Raw genomic sequence first — 19,870 nt, 5'->3', positions numbered from 1 at the left:
TGTGTTGCTTTCGTGCATATTTATAGCTCTCCGATTTTATATGGAGATTTCGCGAAGAGATTTTCTTGTCAAATTGTCAAATCAATTCCTGGTCGTGGAACGAGCAAGAAGCATCTTTCGTCTGTTATAAAATACTTTGTAAAATCTGGATATAAAGGAGTTTAAGACTTTTAGAAAAATCTTGTTCAATTTTTTAAAACCAAGTTTAAACAACATCTCTAATATAAATAATAGGATTGCGTAGTCTTGTTTGGAGAAAGATGTTTTCAAATAAATTATAATTCTTTTTTTTTTACAGGTACGTAATTATTATTATTCATATTAATTGCTAGTTAACTATTAAATAAGATATTAAAATAAATTTTTTTACAAAAAATTTCAATAAATTGCACAAATTTTCGAAATACTAAAAAGAATTTGCACAACATTAATTGTAAAAAGGCATAAAAAGGGGGAATAAATGGAAAATCTCCAGTTTACAAAGTAAATAAAGATTAGCAATTGACATTTGCTTTTCTTGGTTGTGTTATTCATTCGCTGAGTACGTCACGTTTTAATGTCATCTATGAGCAAATATATGTTGGAAGAAAGTCAATACTAAGACTATCAGAAATTGCCACCAGAACCGCTGTGTCGTCTGCGCATGTGTAGTGCATGCACGTGACATGATCGATCGTCCAGCTTTAAACGATTGCATGAAAGCATCGTCCGACATGCTTCGCATTTGTTCTTCAAGTCGTTTGTCAAATTCGCACGTTAAACCACCAAATTCTGATGGGCAAAAACATTTAAAACCAGGCCGACGTTTCGTGTATCTACAAATGCCTCCGTTGCGACAAGGTTTTAAAACGCAGTAGTCTTTATACTGGCACTCAGATCCGGTCAATCCGAGCGGGCACACGCATTCCTCTCGCCCAGTCGGTGGGTAGGATAAGCATGAACCACCGTTCAAACAACGTAGTTTGCTGCATTTGTTGATGATAATTTCACAACGAGGCCCCGTGAATCCTTTAGGGCATTTGCATTGGCTAGGGGTCACGCACGTTCCACCATTTTTACATGGGCAAGGAAGATGGAGTTCACAATGACGTCCGCCATAGTCATTTTGACATTCGCAGCTGTAGTTGTTGATCAAGTCCAAACATGTACCACCTATGGAACAAATAAATAAAATATATATTTAAATTAACATTTTTTGTACAGTTCTAATTATGTTATGCTGACACAAGTATTTCTGTGAAATTTATAATTTATATTGCATATAGTTGAGATGAATGTATTGTAATCTTAAAAACAATCATATTACCTCCCTTGAAAATTAATGAACATAATTATAAAAAAGCTAATTTATGTTTTTTATTAATTCATTTTTTTGGGGGGGGGGTACTTATGCAGAGAGTGATCTGTGCTGAAATAATAACGTTATTATTTAAAAAGCCATTCTTAACATGGGGATGGGAGGGTGTTTTGTACCTATTCTGTACAATTAAATAAAAAAACATATCATAAAACTTTAATTAAACGTCGAAATACGATTAAAAAATAGCGCGGACCACTCTCTGCATTAGCACCTTAATTTATTATAAACAATTTTTGAAAATATGCGTGTTTGGATCTGTGTTATCTACTATATATAAATAAAATGTTTCAAAATATGTCGTATTATTGATTAAAATAACAGTTGGCCGTTTTAATGTTGAAATAGACGTGATAAAAACACTTTAGCATTTATGGAGATAATATGATACTATTAATCCTATTTCGACTCTTTCTCATTTGTTTTTAGCATTTTTTCCTCAGTTCCTTGTTCTGTTTTACATATCCAACAGATTTTCATCGTCTTATTTAAATAATTAACACTATCTCTCATGAGTACTGTTTCATAGCGTTCAATCAGCAGTGACAATGGGGATATATTCGTAGAATGCCGATAGTCTAACTGCTACTGCCGCTTTAGTATTATTAAACGAGGCTAAGTGTTCAGGAGAGATGATTATACGTTATAAGATATATCGATTAACTTAGAAGCTTTTTATGAATGTTTACAGATTGCTACAGATTCAATATTTCCATGTTTTGTAGAATATAATTAAATAAGCAGAAGCTGTCAGTCTAATGAAGAAAGGTAGATGAAACTTTCGAATTTATTCGGTTAGTTTTTTTAATGCAAAAATAACAAAAATTTAAGACTCCATAAAAAGGAATGTTATTTGTATTTGAATTATTCTCATCACGTTTCGGCTAACGTAGGTGCATATTTTTAAAGATGCTTCGGAACCGGACAACAGAATTTCGAACCGGGCCTTTGGTGTTGATTATATGTCAATGTTTATTTGCGTATTAATCGATATGTTAATGTTTATTTGCGTGTTAATCGATATGTAAATGTTTATTTGCGTGTTGTAGAAATCGATATGTCAATGTAAAGCATTTTGCGCTTAAAAATGAAATATGGTAGTTCAAAATAAAATAACAAGAAAACTTAATTATGAATAATATTAGTGTACACCAGAAAAATTACGGAAAATTAAAGAGTAGAAATTTAATAATAAACAAAATAAATGTTCTATTAAAAAGTCCAATTTTTGAAAAATAAATGCATAAAACTATAAACCAAATTTCTATTTCATAATATTTCAAGTTATGATTCATTATGTTTGTGGTTCATGTTTACACATGAGAAACTATTCAACATTCCATAGTTACCCACCGTTTAGACATGGCGAAGACTGACATTCGTTGATCTCGTTTTCACATCGACTTCCGTTGAAGCCTTTGGGGCATGCGCACCAGCCACCAAGCTCACCAGTCACGCAGGTGCCATGGTTATCACAGACAATTTCATCGCATGATCTGACGCGGTTTTCACATTTATCACCATAATAATTCTCCGGACAATGACATCGGAAGCCAGTTGTGATTTCCTGATAGAAATTAATTAAAAAAAAAAATTATATGATTAACAGCATATAACTTTATTACCGACGTTACCCGGAAGTATTTTTACTTTCATCGGTTAAACACTTTCGAGTTTTTTAATTCTCAAATTTATAAATAATGAGACGCTAAAAAGCAAAGGTGCCAAATAAACAAGCATACTAAAAGATAGATAGATAGATAGATAGATAGATAGAGAGAGAGAGAGAGAGAGAGAGAGAGAGAGAGAGAGAGAGAGAGAGAGAGACTGGAGGATGTATTCAGTGAGGTGGCCTTGTATACGAGCGAAGGGAAGAGAACAGTGAAAATTAATGAATCTCAAAACAAAATTTCAAAAATTATTTCAAATAAATTTTCGATTAAAAATCAATATATAAAAAATTAAATGTTTAATCACCGAAGTCACTTTGCAAATAGAAAAACACATGAAGAGCAAATAGTTAATAAAACATGTTAAAAACACTTTGAAAAAATAGTTAAAAACATATTTAATTTGAAAAGGAAACACTTAATAAGTAGATAGTCCTTAATCCGCGGAATTTCGAAGAAATACGTTCCTTCTCATCAGAGGGTAGGAATTAGCAAAATGCGGCATCGGATTTTGCATACAAAAGTATTTGATGAAACCGCAAGCAAGCCAAAGATCTTACTTGACAACAAAAAGTGAAGCAGAGGGAAAATGGTGAAGAAAAATGGACAGCCAGGTGAAAAGAAAAGCATCCAATGACGGTAAAATCCAAAAATGTACGTCCAAGAAAGTTAATTTAATTTTCCATTCGCACAAGTAAAATCCAAGGATATCACGTAATTGGAAGATGGTCCAAAATTATTTTATATATATATATATATATATATATATATATATATATATATATATATATATATATATATATATATATATATATACGAGTGTCGTTCCAAACAAAGCTTCATATATTTTTAACTGTAAATGTTGAAAAGTTACGAAGACGGAGTGGTATCATTAGAATGAGCGACTGTTTGTGCTCCAGAATTTTTTCATACATAGTCACCACCATTCAATTTTTTCTCAAATTTAATGATGCATCTCTTTTTCTGATGTACATCAATGACAATGGATTTCTTACGCACATCCATGACAAAATTAGTCTCACATCGTCACTATCTGCAACAGAAAGATGAAACTTTCAGGTCATGAATGTATAAGTTCAGTAACCATAACAATGCAATTTGCAATCTCATGTGATTCATTCGTGCGAAATAAAAAGAAATCAGAGCAGATCGCAAATCGCATTGTTATGGTGGCTAAACGTTTGCATTCATGACCTGAAAGCTTCTTCTCTATGTTGCTGATATTGACGGTATGAGACTCTAAGAAAGCAACCTTTTGTCATAGACAATTAGGCATAAGCAGAAGCGGAAGTGTCAATTAGGCATAAGTCAGAAGCAGAAGTGTCTCACTGAATTCCCCCATGCAGAACAAATTGAACCGATCAACATTCACCGGCGCCTATTGAACGCTTACGAACTGATGCAGTTGCTGTCAGCACTACTGTTAAGTTAAATGTCAGCTAATAGGCAGGTCGCTTTCAGAGTGGCGACAGATATCCCCCCTCCAGCGAAAACACTGGTCGCCTCGAGCAAGTACGGCGAATAATGGCAGATAAAATGCGTGTATGATTGAACATGGGTCTCAGTGCACTCGAAACGATGTTGTCATCCATAAGATACAGTCAAATGTGTGCTAGTTCGGTTCCATGAATGCTCACGCATGACAACAGGATGTCTGTCAATATTCGTTAAATTAATATAAAGTCAAAGGTGAACGATTTTTGGACCACAACATCACTGGTGACAAGACATGGTTTCTCTACTACAAGCCAGAGTCTATGGAATGTCACTAGTTACACTCCCCAAAAAATACGATGTTCAAGTAGCAGACATCTGCAGGAAAAGTGATGTGCACCGTTTTTTGGGGACAGGAAGGGCATCATCCATCCTGGATTTTTTGGACCCAGAGTTAACTGCCACTTAGACGTTGACAAAGCTGAAAGCCTGGATTGCCCGCGAAAGGCCCGAGAAAAGTGGAAACATTTTGTTGTTACACGACAATGCCAGGCCACACACAAGTTTGAAGTTCAAGGGATGTGTGACAAAATTCGACTGGACATGCTGCTGTCTCATCCACCATATAGTCCAGACCACGCACCGTCAGACTTCTATTTGTTTGGACCGCTGAAAAGCGCATTATGTGGGCAGCATTTTCCCGATGATAACGCTGTAATCGCAGTCGTGAAAAAATTGATCCCTCGATAGGCGCTGACTTTTATAACCGAGACAACTCGTTCATCGTTGGCTAAAGTGCATTGCGAATGGTGGTGATAATAGAGGAAGATTCTATAGCATAAAAGGTGACTAGTTTTAATGGTACCACTCCCGTCTTCGTAGCTCTTCAAGTTTTTGTGTTAAAAAATAGGTTATGTTTGAATGACCTTGCACACACATATATATGATTGCAACATCTTGTCAGACGAGTGCAACTCCCTCAGGCACTGAAAGTTCATGAGCCGAAAATGACTTTAGTCCTGCGGACAAAATTCACACGCTCAAGCAGACATGAAACTGAAGAGGGTCATTAGTATACATACATATATATACATGCACGCATACATACATACATACATACATACATACATACATACATACATACATGCATATAACACACATATATGCATACATACACAATACATAATACACATACATACACATACATATACATACATAAACATACACAAGACAGTCAAAGGCATACATACATATATATATATATATAAATGCAAATATACACATATACACGTATACACATACATATCTGTAAACATACACACATATATACATATACACTGCATAATACACATACATATACATACCTATACATACACACATATACAAATACATACACATATATACATACATATATACATATGCACACATATGCACATATATATGCATACACTTACCTACATATACATGCACATACATAAATATGCACTCATACACATACATGCACATACATACACATATACATGCATTGATATACATACATACACACATGCATATATACACATACACACATGCATATATACACATACACACATGCATATATACACATACACACATGCAAACAATATATATATACGTATATACATACGCACACAAACATATATACACACATATACATACATATGCACATAGATATACACACATAAACATACATACGCCTATACATACATATATACATATAATGATGACAGATCAATTATTACATTCTTCCAGCACTTCAGGCCTATACGCATCCCAACTTTTCCATCGCCACAGGACCATTTTTTTTATAGACAAATGGCTGAGGGAGTGTCTACACACAGATAATGTTACAGAGTTTTAGCTTTGTACGATAGCCAAATCTCTCTCTTGGTTCAAAATGTTTACATCCAGCAACAAGCAAGAGCAAGATAGCCATCACCAGTCAAACTGCAGACCAGCTTAATGCTCGTCTCCCGCTTATGTTTTTTGTTTGTTTTGTTTTAAATCAGAGATTTGCCTCTCCTTGAGGGTTGCCTTCACTATGGCTTACGGCAACCCTCTCCAGAAATAAACACATGCGTACATACAGATGCACGCCAACATGCGTATGCATGTGCACACACATGCAACCATAATCACGTAGAGGCACACATATACGTACATACATATTCCTATACACACGTACACACACATATACATGTAAAATACACATGAAGGAACATTCCAAAAGTCATAAATAGTAAGTGATCAGCGGCTGGACCGTTTTTGTCCCTTTTCCTTCCTGATCTTTTTCCTCTTTCCTTTTTGTTTTTTTAAAATAAAGTTTGTTTTAGACTCACACTTCTGCAGTACATGATAATGATGATGATGACCATTATCATGTACTGCATAAATGTGAGTCTAAAACTAACTTTTTATTTAAAAAGAATCCAAGCGTCTTTAATTCATATCAATTGGATTGTTGTTTCTCGTCGATTCGTACGTTGATGTGATGTAATTCCTCATTGAGGAGCTTAGAACTACGCTGAGATAGCTTATCATTCCCGGGTGACGCCAGATAACCCAAGGATTTAAGATAGAGAAGATAAATATATATATTTTATTTCATGTCAAAATAGATATTGTTTGAAACCAGAGAAATATGTTTTGCAGTTAAGTTGATGACAGGAAATTTCACGTATAACATTGTCTGGCCTTGGTGAATTCTAGGTCGGATGTCAGAACTTGACGTTCGTGAGAATCAGAATTCAAATCTCAGGTTTGGGAAATGTACCCACGTAAAACCTGGGGCTTTTTGATGTCGTGGCTAAATCTCATTGGCTGGGAGAGCTTCCACCCCATCCACATACCTTACTATATATACGACTGTCGTGCTAAAATTAGTCAGTTAGAGATGGGAGAGATTGCTTGTTGATTCGAGAAGAACAGACCGTATAGAGACGTTACCCCTCCACCTTCCTCATCCAACCGTCCGTCGTTGTCTGTGAAGAGATTTGAAACTCCGAAAGTGCTTACTGAGAAATGAATCATATTTGTAAAAACATTTGCGAAATTAAGCTTCAGTAGACTATATACAAGTGTTTGTTGTCTTTCTGCCTGCGTGAGTTTGTTATTCGTTTTCAGCATACCAGATTTCATGTAACAACCTTAGAGAAGACTAGATGACACGAGCCGAGAATTCCAGATAAACAGAGGCCCTAATCACCTTCTCCACAGGAGGGGTTACATATATATATATATATATATATATATATATATATATATATATATTAGCAGGCGACTCGGCGTTGCCCGGTCGAAATATACGTTTAAATAAATAACTTGTATATCACCAGTTAAAACCCAAACATATAAGCATAACTCTCTATAGCCTTACCCGTAAGCATATGATCCAAGTTCATACATATATAAAAACTGCAAAAATATAAAATGAATAAATAAATAACGTTGTTTTACCTATAACTTTTAATCACGCATGCGTAAAAAACAAAACAAAAAAAAACGTATGCATCCCACTTATGCCAGGTGAAAGTCAATTGTTTTCAACTTTGACCCCTTAGTAGCTATTTTACTGGCTAAAACTCAAAGTATACTGCAGAACCAGATACACTACAAACTAAAATTCAACTCTGTAGATCAAATATTCAAATAGGAGTTTGGTAGAGACTTTTAGCAAACACACTGATAAGGTAATATATAACATTTCATGTGCATAAATATAATTCAGCGTGATAGTAAAATAAATATAATTCAGCGTGATAGTAAAATAAATATAATTCAGCGTGATAGTAAAATAAATATAATTCAGCGTGATAGTAAAATAAATAGAATTCAGCGTGATAGTAAAATAAATAGAATTCAGCGTGATAGTAAAATAAAAAGTAATTAATTAATAAACATTCGTTTTTAAATGAATATGCAAATTAATTCATCTTTATGTAGTCGCTCGCATATCTACGACTGTGCATATTAAGAAGTTCGCTGAAATGATTTTTTTTTTTGAAAAAATCGACTATGTATATAGTGATGAGATGATTACAATATTTTTCCTGATTCCGATAAAATTACTGATTCCGATTCTTTTCAAATCTTTAAATAGTTAGCTATAATGTTAGTTTCTTTTATTTTCGGATAATCGTAAAAACCTATGTAATATGTGCATATATTTTGAAAATGTAAAACTACACTTGTGAAGAGAATATATCGATTTTAGTTTTGATTTTAGTTTAAAATCGATAAATATTTATCATTTTATCATCGATATCACCAAAGGAAAATCAAGGTTTAATAAGAAGCAGAACAAGACAAAAAAACAAACAAAAAAAACAATTAAAAGAATCGTTTTTTTTTGCATCGGTCAAAATTTTCTAGTTTCGATACCGATTCAATACCTCCAAAAAATTCCGATCTTTTCGATCCCCGATTTCGATGAAACTTTCCACAACTATAAATCAGATTGCATCATATATATTCCTATTTCTTTCGTAAGATATCATCATGGTAGACTTACCACACATTTGCCGCCATTTAGGCAGTGCTTCCCACGAGGACATTTTGGAAATTCACAGTTAGCTCCTTTAAATTCTGGTGGACACGAGCAAGTATAATTAAAACTTGGATCGAAATCGCAGCTGCCACCATTTTGACAAGGTTTGTATTTACTGCAATAGTTTTCATCTGGAAAAAACACAAAAAAATGAGCAGATGAATTTCATAATTTTATGTGTAACATTTGTCATTAATTTTATGTGTAACATTTGTCATTAATTTTATGTGTAACATTTGTCATTAATTTTATGTGTAACATTTGTCATTAATTTTATGTGTAACATTTGTCATTAATTTATGTGTAACATTTGTCATTAATTTTATGTGTAACATTTGTCATTAATTTTATGTGTAACATTTGTCATTAATTTATGTGTAACATTTGTCATTAATTTTATGTGTAACATTTGTCATTAATTTTATGTGTAACATTTGTCATTAATTTTATGTGTAACATTTGTCATTAATTTTATGTGTAAGATTTGTCATTAATTTTATGTGTAACATTTGTCATTAATTTTATGTGTAACATTTGTCATTAATTTTATGTGTAACATTTGTCATTAATTTTATGTGTAACATTTGTCATTAATTTATGTGTAACATTTGTCATTAATTTTATGTGTAACATTTGTCATTAATTTTATGTGTAACATTTGTCATTAATTTTATGTGTAACATTTGTCATTAATTTTATGTGTAACATTTGTCATTAATTTATGTGTAACATTTGTCATTAATTTATGTGTAACATTTGTCATTAATTTTATGTGTAACATTTGTCATTAATTTTATGTGTAACATTTGTCATTAATTTTATGTGTAACATTTGTCATTAATTTTATGTGTAACATTTGTCATTAATTTATGTGTAACATTTGTCATTAATTTTATGTGTAACATTTGTCATTAATTTTATGTGTAACATTTGTCATTAATTTTATGTGTAACATTTGTCATTAATTTTATGTGTAACATTTGTCATTAATTTATGTGTAACATTTGTCATTAATTTTATGTGTAACATTTGTCATTAATTTATGTGTAACATTTGTCAGAATTTTTTTTTATATATACTGCTGCGCCATCAATGTTGATAGTCTTAAGATTTGTTGTTGATGTTTTTTGTATTTTTACACGATTGACACCACGTTCTTCGACGTTATCCTTTATGAGTTGAAGTTTTCTACTTCTAACCTCGAAAGGGAATTAAAGTAAACTAAGGAGAATACAAAAGCATTTCATCTTATATAAATAATACATAAATAGACAATAAAACTGAAGATTTTCTGTTTCTTGGCTTAATGGTTCCAGAGTCATCATCTGTCATTAGAAAAAAATAAGAAGAGCTCCTTTCATTTCCTCAATTGCCTCATAACGACAGCCTCTAAGTTTTTTCTTGAGCTTAGTGAATAAGAAAAAGTCACAAGGAGTAAGGTTTAGACTGTAGGGGGGGTTAAAGAACTGATGCCCATCTTGGTCAAATAGTCTGTGGCAAGAATGGAGTTGTGAGCTGCACCATTGGGACAAACTTCATGCAAATCTTCTTCATCTTTGGTTTCTCGCGAATAATTGCATGCACAGTTCCTACACTGGCATCAAACTTATTGCCTCTATAGATACACAATGATCCTTACCCATGAAATTCTTTATTTGGTCAATCAACTTTGGTGTTCTGACTTCTTTACTCCTTCCACACCTCTTACCATCCCTCACATACACCCTGCCTTCCTTTGCATCTCTTATGTGACTCAAAAATTGATGCTCAACTTATGCAAGATGGTTCAAAAGCAGCCTGAAGCATTCTATCAGTCTCTCTGGCATTTTTCCCAAGTTTTAAACAGAATTTTATTGCATATCGTTCTTCTAAAGCGTCATCACGTCCAGATTGCATTTTTGAAATTCACCAGCTGTGACAATCAGGCTTTAGTAGGGTGTATTCCAATTCCTGCTGTAGTTGTGCATTTGAACCTTAAATCATGAAAATGGGTCAGTCATCTCATAAGATGTATAGCAATAACATACTGAATTTTCAAGCGTCTACAGCAATTTTAAATGCCTGTATAAAAAGGTCTGGACACTTAATGAAGGCAGCTTGTAGTTGAAGAACAAACCCGATGCCGTGATAAGTGGCAGAATTTTATGCAGCGAGGCTCTCTGTAGTGTTTGTGAACCTTCACAAATCGAAAGACGTGAGCACCATCATCAGATTCGTGAAAAAAATTAACGCGTAAACAAATAATTCATGACATCATTGAGGCTCAATATAGCCGAAGACGATCGGATGGAACATCGATGGAAACGTATTAAAATATCAAATTGAATGAAGGAAGATGAAATAAAAGCAATTTAACTTTAGATAATCACGTATGAATTGCTTTCTATGTTTCGTTAATGTGTCAAATTCTGTCACCAGATCATAATATTTTGGTTAGGATGAGCAAAGAAAAACACTTACCTATATTGCATAGGAAGCCTGTCCAACCGTCTTCACAGATACATTGCCAAGGGTCGTGGCAGACACCATGCAGGCAGTTTGGGTACGGCCGGCATTTGGTACAGTCTTCACCCTGCCACCCGAGACGACAGCTGCCGAGAAAAGAATACAAAGTTATTGAATGATTGCAACAAAATGATAGATATTTAAGTGATATAATATGTTAATATAGTGTTTAACTATGTAAACACACACATGCACACACATAAAGACCCACACATACAATAAACACACAAATACTTCATGCGTATAATTAACCCGAAACTATTTATAAAACAAAAAATGAACTATAAAATATAATGAGTATGTACAAAATTCGAAGTAACACAATGCACACTACTAGAGATGAAAAAGAGGATTAGACTTAGAACAGCATAAGAACTGTTCAACCGATGGGAATTCCGGAAGCAGTTGTCATCAAATTTACCAGAAATTAAAGATAAGATTGGAAGAGAACAAGAAAACTATCGGAAATAAAATGAACAGATGGGGTGGTAAGTCTCCATAGTAAGATATTCTAAACCCTTGATAGGCCAAACAAAAGAAGATTCAAATAAAATAATTATGATTATGCATAATACACTACACTTGAATAATAATATTGTCCGAGTATATAAAAATGAGAAAAGTAGTAAAACGACTGATGAGTGTAGAGAAATGCGTGGATGCTACACAAGAACTAGAAAAGTTCACAACTCCAAATATAGAAAGAAAAAAAAAAGAAGAAAACACTGCCAGAAAGAAAATACAATAAGCAGCGAAACTGGAAACCAAAAAGGGAAGAAAGAATATTGTGAAGAGAAACTGGCCAAAAAAGAATTACACGAAAACAAATGGCCATAAAAATGACATTTGAACGGAGAAACCGAATCACTATTATCAGTCGCACAATTATTAAAAAAAAAGCTAAGATAGACACACAAAAAATGAAAAAAACAAAAAATAGGAAAACAGCAAATATAGATCCTATGGACAAGGTAAATCATATCAAAAGCGAATGCAGAAAACTAACCGAAAACCAATACAGAGCAGAAAATAGATAACAACTGCGTGGGAAGTGTGCAGACCAACTTGAATATATAGACAGATATTACGATTTATTTTGTTTGTTTTACTTGATTAACATTTTGCTTCTGGGGAGTAAGGAGATTATGAATCAAGATGAAAGAAGAGATTTGGAATATGATTTTAGCTTGATTTTATGTCCTCAGCCGTGCGCAGCGGCCTTCTTTCGTTTTGCCTCGAACTATTGACCTGCTATTCTGTAATTTATTTCTTACCTGCATTGTTTCGGTTTCTTGCAGAATCCGTGAGCATTGTGGCATTTTTCAGGACAAATTGCTGAAAAAAAAGAAGATAATCAAATTTAGACGCTTTAAAACATTTTATGTTTTTTTAAAAAAACTTTTTTAAACTTTTTTTTTTTTTATTATTATTGCCAAGATTTTTACCGAAAAAATATGAATGAAAAAATGAATGAATTCTTTGAGCAATATTGATACAATGGCAGGGCTGATCAATTTTTATATCTTCACCTCACGTTTACAGCCGGGTATTTACGTGAAACATTTCAGAACTGAATAGTTTTTCGGTTTATAGAAAGCACAAAATTACATGAATATTAAACATAAAGAGGAGGAGGTGACGGTGATTAAGTGGTTAAAGAAACAAACTGACAACCTGGGTGTGCCAAGTTCGAATCAAGTTTGTTCCATAGAAACACTTTCATTTAGGGATGTTGGCAAATTTCACGTGAAAGAATTCCAACTAGAAAGAGATTGAGGAAAATCATGCCAGCAATAATCTAAGAAATAATAAGAAATGGCCAATAAAAATAAACAACAACGAGTTACATATATCCACCTGATAACGTAAGGATGGGCCAAAGTTATATTGTATGAAGTGATCTTGAAGTTTTGCCAAGGAAATGGTAAGAACTCTTTTCTCATTTGACTGAGGTGGCTACAATGTAACGTAATCAAAGAACATAAGATCCATTCAGCAATTTTTGAAAAATCGAAAGTTGAAATTCAGTCAAAATTTTGACCATGACTGAACTTTTCACGATTAAACCAAAAAGTGAATATAAGATGTGGGTCAAGGGTTAGGGTTTCTACCTTTAATCAAACCGAATGAGAGTGAAAAGTGTGACTTTAACGTGGTAATTGATCTAGATATCCAAATTAAGTCAGGTTCAAGTAAAACCATGCCCGATATTTTGACCAAATTTGGTGATCATTGGTCAAGCTACGTGGACGCTAGACTGCACACAAACATAGTTACAAACCCGACAGAAAACATAACCTCCCTGGCAGAAAAGAAATTAATTGAACGAGAACTGCTTACCTTCATCGCAATAGTCACCCTTCCATCCATCCATACATTTCCGGGTTCCATTTCGTGTACAGATGAAATGCCCAAACTGGTCGTCCCGGGCTCTGCAAAAACGGTCGCACTGGTCTCCATAATAATTCTCATCACAAATCACGTGATAGTCGAAACTCATTTTAGTAATACTAGAACGCGTGATGGTTGTACTCCACTTGACCGATGGCCGGACGATGTTTGTATCGACCACCCGTTGGATCATGTAACGAGGGTCTAAAAAAAGAAAATGAATCGTGCCGAAGTCAAATATGTCTGCCCTGAACTTGTATTATGAGTTGATAATACTGAAACAAACTAGGTTGTATGCAAAACAATATGAAATTTAGATAATTTAGAAAATTCTTTCTCAGGTTTTATAAAACTCCGGATTTTTACTGAAGAAATAATGAATAACTAATTCATACCCAATCTTTGAGAATTGTTGATTCCTGGGTTGATCAGTTTGGCGTGTATTGCTTTTTAGCTAATACGAAGAAAATTATTTGTAAAATGTACGATATTTTATTAACTTGAAATTTTGATCCAAGTTTTATTTTTCAAAATGAATCCACTGATCATACGTGTATGATGAAATATTGATCGATGCAGGTAATCGAGCTATTACAGACACATATAGCTTAATTTCAGACATATATAGCTTAATTGTAGACACATATAGCTTAATTACGGACACATATAGCTTAATTACATACATATATAGCTTAATTACAAACATATAGCTTAATTACAGACATATAGCTTAATTACAGACACATATAGCTTAATTACAGACACATATAGCTTAATTACAGACATATAGCTTAATAATAGACACATATGGCTTAATTACAGACACACATAGCTTAATTACAGACATATATAGCTTAATTACAGACACATATAGCTTAATTACAGACACATATAGCTTAATTACAGACACATATAGCTTAATTACAGACACATAGCTTAATTACAGACACATATAGCTTAATTACAGACACACATAGCTTAATTACAGACACATATAGCTTAATTACAGACATATAGCTTAATTACAGACACATGTAGCTTAATTACAGACATATATAGCTTAATTACAGACCCATATAGCTTAATTACAGACACATATAGCTTAATTACAGACATATATAGCTTAATTACAGACACATGTAGCTTAATTACAGACACATGTAGCTTATTTACAGACATATATAGCTTAATTACAGACACATATAGCTTAATTACAGACACATATAGCTTAATTACAGACACATATAGCTTAATTACAGACACATATTGCTTAATTACAGACACATATAGCTTAATTACAGACATATATAGCTTAATTACAGACACATATAGCTTAATTACAGACACATGTAGCTTAATTACAGAAATATATAGCTTAATTACAGACACATATAGCTTAATTACAGACACATGTAGCTTATTTACAGACATATATAGCTTAATTACAGACACATATAGCTTAATTACAGACACATATAGCTTAATTACAGACACATATAGCTTAATTACAGACACATATAGCTTAATTACAGACATATAGCTTAATTACAGACACATATAGCTTAATTACAGACATATAAAGCTTAATTACAGACACATGTAGCTTAATTACAGACATATAAAGCTTAATTACAGACATATATAGCTTAATTACAGACACATATAGCTTAATTACAGACACATGTAGCTTATTTACAGACATATATAGCTTAATTACAGACATATAGCTTAATTACAGACACATATAGCTTAATTACAGACACATTGCTTAATTACAGACATATATAGCCTAATTACAGACATATATAGCTTAATTACAGACATATATAGCTTAATTGCAGACACATGTAGCTTAATTACAGACATATATAGCTTAATTACAGACACATATAGCTTAATTACAGACATATATAGCTTAATTACAGACACATATAGCTTAATTACAGACACATATAGCTAAATTACAGACACATGTAGCTTAATTACAGACATATATAGCTTAATTACAAACATATAGCTTAATTACAGACATATAGCTTAATTACAGACACATATAGCTTAATTACAGACATATATAGCTTAATTACAGACATATAAAGCTTAATTACAGACACATATAGCTTAATTACAGACATATATAGTTTAATTACAGACACATATAGCTTAATTACAGACACATATAGCTTAATTACAGACATATATAGCTTAATTACAGACCCATATAGCTTAATTACAGACACATATAGCTTAATTACAGACACATATAGCTTAATTACAGACATATATAGCTTAATTACAGACACATATAGCTTAATTACAGACACATGTAGCTTATTTACAGACATATATAGCTTAATTACAGACACATATAGCTTAATTACAGACATATATAGCTTAATTACAGACACATATAGCTTAATTACAGACACATGTAGCTTATTTACAGACATATATAGCTTAATTACAGACACATATAGCTTAATTACAGACATATATAGCTTAATTACAGACACATATAGCTTAATTACAGACACATGTAGCTTAATTACAGACACATATAGCTTAATTACAGACACATATAGCTTAATTACAGACATATATAGCTTAATTGCAGACACATATAGCTTAATTACAGACACATGTAGCTTAATTACAGACATATATAGCTTAATTACAGACACATATAGCTTAATTACAGACACATGTAGCTTAATTACAGACATATATAGCTTAATTACAGACACATGTAGCTTATTTACAGACACATATAGCTTAATTACAGACACATATAGCTTAATTACAGACATATATAGTTTAATTACAGACACATATAGCTCAATTACAGACATATATAGCTTAATTACAGACACGTATAGCTTAATTACAGTCACATGTAGCTTAATTACAGACATACATAGCTTAATTACAGACCCATATAGCTTAATTACGGACACATATAGCTTAATTACAGACATATATAGCTTAATTACAGACACATGTAGCTTAATTACAGACACATGTAGCTTATTTACAGACATATATAGCTTAATTACAGACACATATAGCTTAATTACAGACACATATAGCTTAATTACAGACACATATAGCTTAATTACAGACACATATTGCTTAATTACAGACACATATAGCTTAATTACAGACACCTATAGCTTAATTACAGACATATATAGCTTAATTACAGACACATATAGCTTAATTACAGACACATGTAGCTTAATTACAGACATATATAGCTTAATTACAGACACATATAGCTTAATTATAGACACATGTAGCTTATTTACAGACATATATAGCTTAATTACAGACACATATAGCTTAATTACAGACACATATAGCTTAATTACAGACACATATAGCTTAATTACAGACACATATAGCTTAATTACAGACACATATAGCTTAATTACAGACACATATAGCTTAATTACAGACACATGTAGCTTAATTACAGACATATATAGCTTAATTACAGACACATATAGCTTAATTACAGACATATATAGCTTAATTACAGACATATATAGCTTAATTACAGACACATATAGCTTAATTACAGACATATATAGCTTAATTACAGACATATATAGCTTAATTACAGACACATGTAGCTTAATTACAGACACATGTAGCTTAATTACAGACACATGTAGCTTAATTACAGACATATATAGCTTAATTACAGACACATATAGCTTAATTACAGACATATATAGCTTAATTACAGACATATATAGCTTAATTACAGACACATGTAGCTTAATTACAGACACATGTAGCTTATTTACAGACATATATAGCTTAATTACAGACATATATAGCTTAATTACATACACATATAGCTTAATTACAGACATATATAGCTTAATTACAGACATATATAGCTTAATTACAGACACATATAGCTTAATTACAGACACATGTAGCTTAATTACAGACACATGTAGCTTAGTTACAGACACATATAGCTTAATTACAGACATATATAGCTTAATTACAGACACATATAGCTTAATTACAGACATATATAGCTTAATTACAGACACATGTAGCTTATTTACAGACATATATAGCTTAATTACAGACTCATATAGCTTAATTACAGACATATATAGCTTAATTACAGACACATATAGCTTAATTACAGACACATGTAGCTTAATTACAGACATATATAGCTTAATTACAGACACATATAGCTTAATTACAGACATATATAGCTTAATTACAGACACATATAGCTTACGAAGGAATAGAAGCGATTAATAGAATGAGTTAAAAAATGACGCAAGACGATGATATATAGATGCAGAAGAAGATAAAGAAAAAGAAAATAAAGGCTTACATGATGATAAAGAAAACGAAGAAAAACATGATTATTAAGAAGCATATGAAGTAAATGAAACGAAAAGGATTATTTGATAGTTGGTTGTTTTTGTTTTACGGCATATCAACCCTTTTCAGGTTATTTAATGCCGAATCCAGTGATTTTTAAGAACAATTTTTTAATAGAATATATTTGTTATTTTTCAAGTCGGTTTCTATTTAACCCATAGTTGGGACCCTACTACAGAGTGGACCTGGGAGCAATGCCAATTAAAAGGCGGCTCCACACTCCCCAAAGCCCGCATCGGATATAGTTTAAGGTCATATCCAGGATCCAGAATTATTTGATAATGAAATAGAAAACAAAAGAGAAAATGATGGTGAAAAAGAAAGGGAAAACAATTGAAAAGAAGAATAAACAGCAGAAAATTGAAGAAAAGGAAGAAAGAAAAGGATAAGAAAGAAAAGGATAAGAAGGAAAAGGATAAGAAAGAAAAGGATAAGAAGGAAAAGGATAAGAAAGAAAAGGATAAGAAAGAAAAAGGATAAGAAGGAAAAGGATAAGAAAGAAAAGGATAAGAAAGAAAAGGATAAGAAAGAAAAGGATAAGAAAGAAAAAGGATAAGAAGGAAAAGGATAAGAAAGAAAAGGATAAGAAGGAAAAGGATAAGAAGGAAAAGGATAAGAAAGAAAAGGAAGAAAGAAAAGGATAAGAAAGAAAAGGATAAGAAGGAAAAGGATAAGAAAGAAAAGGATAAGAAAGAAAAGGATAAGAAAGAAAAGGATAAGAAGGAAAAGGATAAGAAAGAAAAGGATAAGAAGGAAAAGGATAATAAAGAAAAGGATAAGAAAGAAAAGGAAGAAAGAAAAGGATAAGAAAGAAAAGGATAAGAAGGAAAAGGATAAGAAAGAAAAGGATAAGAAAGAAAAGGATAAGAAGGAAAAGGATAAGAAAGAAAAGGATAAGAAAGAAAAGGATAAGAAAGAAAAGGATAAGAAGGAAAAGGATAATAAAGAAAAGGATAAGAAAGAAAAGGAAGAAAGAAAAGGATAAGAAAGAAAAGGATAAGAAGGAAAAGGATAAGAAAGAAAAGGATAAGAAAGAAAAAGGATAAGAAAGAAAAGGAGGATAAGACAAACATACCTCGGAGTGTTCGGTTCCCCAGTTTATCATGCCACGCCTCGATAGTCAAAGTAAACGATTGCTGTTAAAAGAAAAAGAAAATGAATAATTTTTTCAAACAAAAATTCATTTAAAATAAGTGTGTGAAATTTTCATATGTTCATAACGTTATTATTTCTATAGGGGGCAAATTCGCGTTTCAGGTTGGAGTCTCTCTACACGACTATTATTTTTTCGGTCGCTCCGGTACTCGTTGCTATTTTTCTTGAAACAAAAGTTGTTTTGATTCATTTATTTTTTATTTTTATTTTTTTTTGGCGGGGTGGAGCCCAGCGCACAAGAAACAGAAAGTGCTCAACATCTGGAGATTAGCTTCTTCTCTTTGTCTTTGTCTTCCGAAATATCTGGTGGAGAGGGTATCATGTACTTCTTTTTTGGGCGATTACATTTACATGTTT

At 32.4% G+C, this 19,870-nt stretch overlaps 1 protein-coding gene across 1 annotated transcript in view; it reads right to left on the bottom strand.

Moving 5' to 3' along the window:
• Positions 1-512: 512 nt before the first annotated feature.
• Positions 513-19,870, bottom strand: part of LOC145259061 (delta-like protein 1) — a 185,705-nt gene continuing 166,347 nt past the window's right edge. The window contains exons 3-9 of the mRNA XM_080116687.1: positions 19,434-19,494; positions 13,892-14,146; positions 12,826-12,886; positions 11,507-11,637; positions 9,011-9,177; positions 2,711-2,924; positions 513-1,152 (exon numbers count right to left, since the gene is read on the bottom strand). Of these exons, the coding sequence (XP_079972813.1) occupies positions 560-1,152; positions 2,711-2,924; positions 9,011-9,177; positions 11,507-11,637; positions 12,826-12,886; positions 13,892-14,146; positions 19,434-19,494 (1,482 nt within the window). The 3' untranslated portion in view covers positions 513-559. The remainder of the gene's footprint in view (positions 1,153-2,710; positions 2,925-9,010; positions 9,178-11,506; positions 11,638-12,825; positions 12,887-13,891; positions 14,147-19,433; positions 19,495-19,870) is intronic.

Source organism: Euprymna scolopes, chromosome 34 (genome assembly GCF_053919585.1).
Source record: "Euprymna scolopes isolate OS-2025 chromosome 34, ASM5391958v1, whole genome shotgun sequence".
Taxonomy (NCBI): domain Eukaryota; kingdom Metazoa; phylum Mollusca; class Cephalopoda; order Sepiida; family Sepiolidae; genus Euprymna; species Euprymna scolopes.
This window is presented reverse-complemented; position numbering and strand designations above follow the sequence as displayed.